The 2,241-nt window shown below is 39.1% G+C and overlaps 1 protein-coding gene across 1 annotated transcript; it reads right to left on the bottom strand.

Moving 5' to 3' along the window:
• Nucleotides 1–902: 902 nt before the first annotated feature.
• On the bottom strand, nt 903–1,939 carry LOC130490609 (olfactory receptor 14A16-like). Its single transcript, XM_056864426.1, has 2 exons — nt 1,039–1,939; nt 903–943 (listed from the first exon to the last, which is right to left on the bottom strand). Exons 1-2 carry the CDS (start codon nt 1,937–1,939, stop codon nt 903–905), a joined length of 942 nt encoding a protein of 313 aa, XP_056720404.1.
• Nucleotides 1,940–2,241: the final 302 nt, after the last annotated feature.

Genomic DNA, 2,241 nt, shown 5'->3' with positions numbered 1-2,241 from the left:
CGGCATGCCCCTTCACTACATTCTGTAAATTCCTGTGATTTCTCTTCTTGGGGTTTGATACAGGACTGTGTGTGTGTATGTATATTTAAGTTAGAGGTATTTATTGAGAAAATCTTTATTTTACCACCAATAGTAAAGCATAATTGATTTGTATTACATTGTTCAGTACATTTCTATCCTGCCTTTGGTCCAGAAAGCTCAGGTTGTGTACATTGTTTTTTCCCTTTTCCACTTTATCCTCTCAACAACCCTGTGAGGTAAATTTCTCTGAGAAAGAATGAATGGCCTAAGGTCAACCAGTGTGCTTGATGTGCGGAGTAGAGATTTGAATCTGGGCCTCCCAGATCCTCGTCTGAAATCCTAGCCATTACATGACAATGGAAAATGAAAAAAAATAGATTACATATCATATCTGACAGAAAAACACACAAGGTAGGATTTGATCTACATAAAGTACAATAGGTCAAGAACAATGCATTTTAACTTCCTATTTTAAATTATCATGAAATTACACATGGATTTGTGATTGTTTATTTAATGCTGTCTTGGTGGACTGCAAAATAGCGAATCAAGGGACATTTGAAATAACAATTTTAAACATGTTAGAAGGGTGAGATAACAATCTGTGTCATAAATGGAATTATTAGGTTTAACTTATTACTTCTTTTGCCACCACAAGAAGTCCTCCAACAGAGGCAGAAGCCTGAATATCACCACAGGTGGGTTGGGTGTTTCTGAAGTCTACCTCCTCCACACTGCAGTTATCTGTTCAAGATGGATCCCATTTCTCAAGAAAGCCCACATTCAGCATAGCATTTTCAACCCTCAAAAGTGAATACTAGGGAGAAGGGGAACCAAAAACTTCAACCTCCGACAGCACCTTCTGAAGTTCTTCAAAGAATTCAACCTAAACTTCCTTGTGTACTATATCTCAAGCACAAAAAAAGAAAATAAATTCTTGTCAGAAGGTTATTCAGTCCCATTTTTGTAGAAAAGCTTAACTTGCAATTATTTTAGGAAAATGCCCCAAATCAGAGATCTTCATCAATGCTGTCTTGATTTCTTTGTTTCTCATGCTATAGATGAATGGATTGAGCATGGGAGGGAGTACAGCGTAAATTATTGCAAAAAGAACATTCAGGTCAGAGGAAGAGTAACTTTGAGGCCTCAGATAGGCAAAGAAGTCAGTAAAGGTAAGCAAAGACACCACAATGAGGTGGGGAAGGCAAGTGGATAAGGCCTTTTTCTGACCGTGCACTGAAGGGATTCTGAGCACTGATCTAAAAATCTGCACATAGGTGACAATGATGAAGATGAAGCATCCTAGTCCAAGGAAACAGCTAAACATAATCATACCAACTTCAACTAGATACATGTCAGAACAGGAGAGTTTTAGAATCTGTGGTACTTCACAGAAGAACTGATCTATCATGTTGGAGCAGAAAGTGATGGCAAAAGTTCCTCCTGTGTTTAATATACCATTGAGTATACCAGCAATCCATGCACTGACTGCCATGTGAATGCAGGCTCCTCTGTGCATAATTGTCTCATATTGCAATGGATTGCAGATAGCCACATACCGATCATGTGCCATTATTGTTAAGATGGCAAAATCTGACCCTCCAAGAAAGAAGAGGAAGAAAACTTGAGCTACGCATCCCGTACAAGAAATTGACCTGCTGTTCAGGAGGCAATTCGCCATGGCTTTTGGTACCATGATAGAAACTGAGCCAAGATCCAGAATGGCCAAGTTCATGAGAAAGAAGTACATCGGGGTATGCAGATGATGATCCAGGGCTACAGCAAGTATGCTAAGAAGATTGCCAGTCACTGCAATCACGTATATTGTGAGGAACACAAAGAAGTGTAAGATCTGTAGCTCTCGGATGTTTGAGAATTCCAAGAGTAGGAAGTCAGATGCTGAAGTAAGATTGGGCATTGTGCCCTCAATATCAAGCTGCACAGTCTGCCTGTAGGATATATTACAGACACAATTTTATTCTAGTAATATCAATTAACAATTAAACTGGCTTCCTTGCAGCCATGTATTTAACTGAGTGGAGAATATCAGACATTCTTCATTATTGAAAAAGTGGAGCGGGATCTAGATCTCTCACCTACTGTCCTCCTCAAACACTGCCCCCTATTAACCTGCATTGAACTAAGCTTGTACAAATTCCATGCTTATAGATTCTGGCCACTTGATCGGAAACTATATCTAACTTCACAAAATGATTAAAC

The sequence above is a fragment of the Euleptes europaea genome, chromosome 18 (assembly GCF_029931775.1).
Source record: "Euleptes europaea isolate rEulEur1 chromosome 18, rEulEur1.hap1, whole genome shotgun sequence".
Lineage (NCBI taxonomy): Eukaryota > Metazoa > Chordata > Lepidosauria > Squamata > Sphaerodactylidae > Euleptes > Euleptes europaea.
This window is presented reverse-complemented; position numbering and strand designations above follow the sequence as displayed.

Coding starts and splice junctions, on each gene's coding strand:
- LOC130490609 (XM_056864426.1), bottom strand. CDS start 1,939: ATGCCCAATCTTACTTCAGCATCTGACTTCCTACTCTTGGAATTCTCA. Junction 944..1,038: donor CAAGACAGCATTGATGAAGA/TCTCTGATTTGG, acceptor TTTATTTTCTTT/TTTTGTGCTTGAGATATAGT.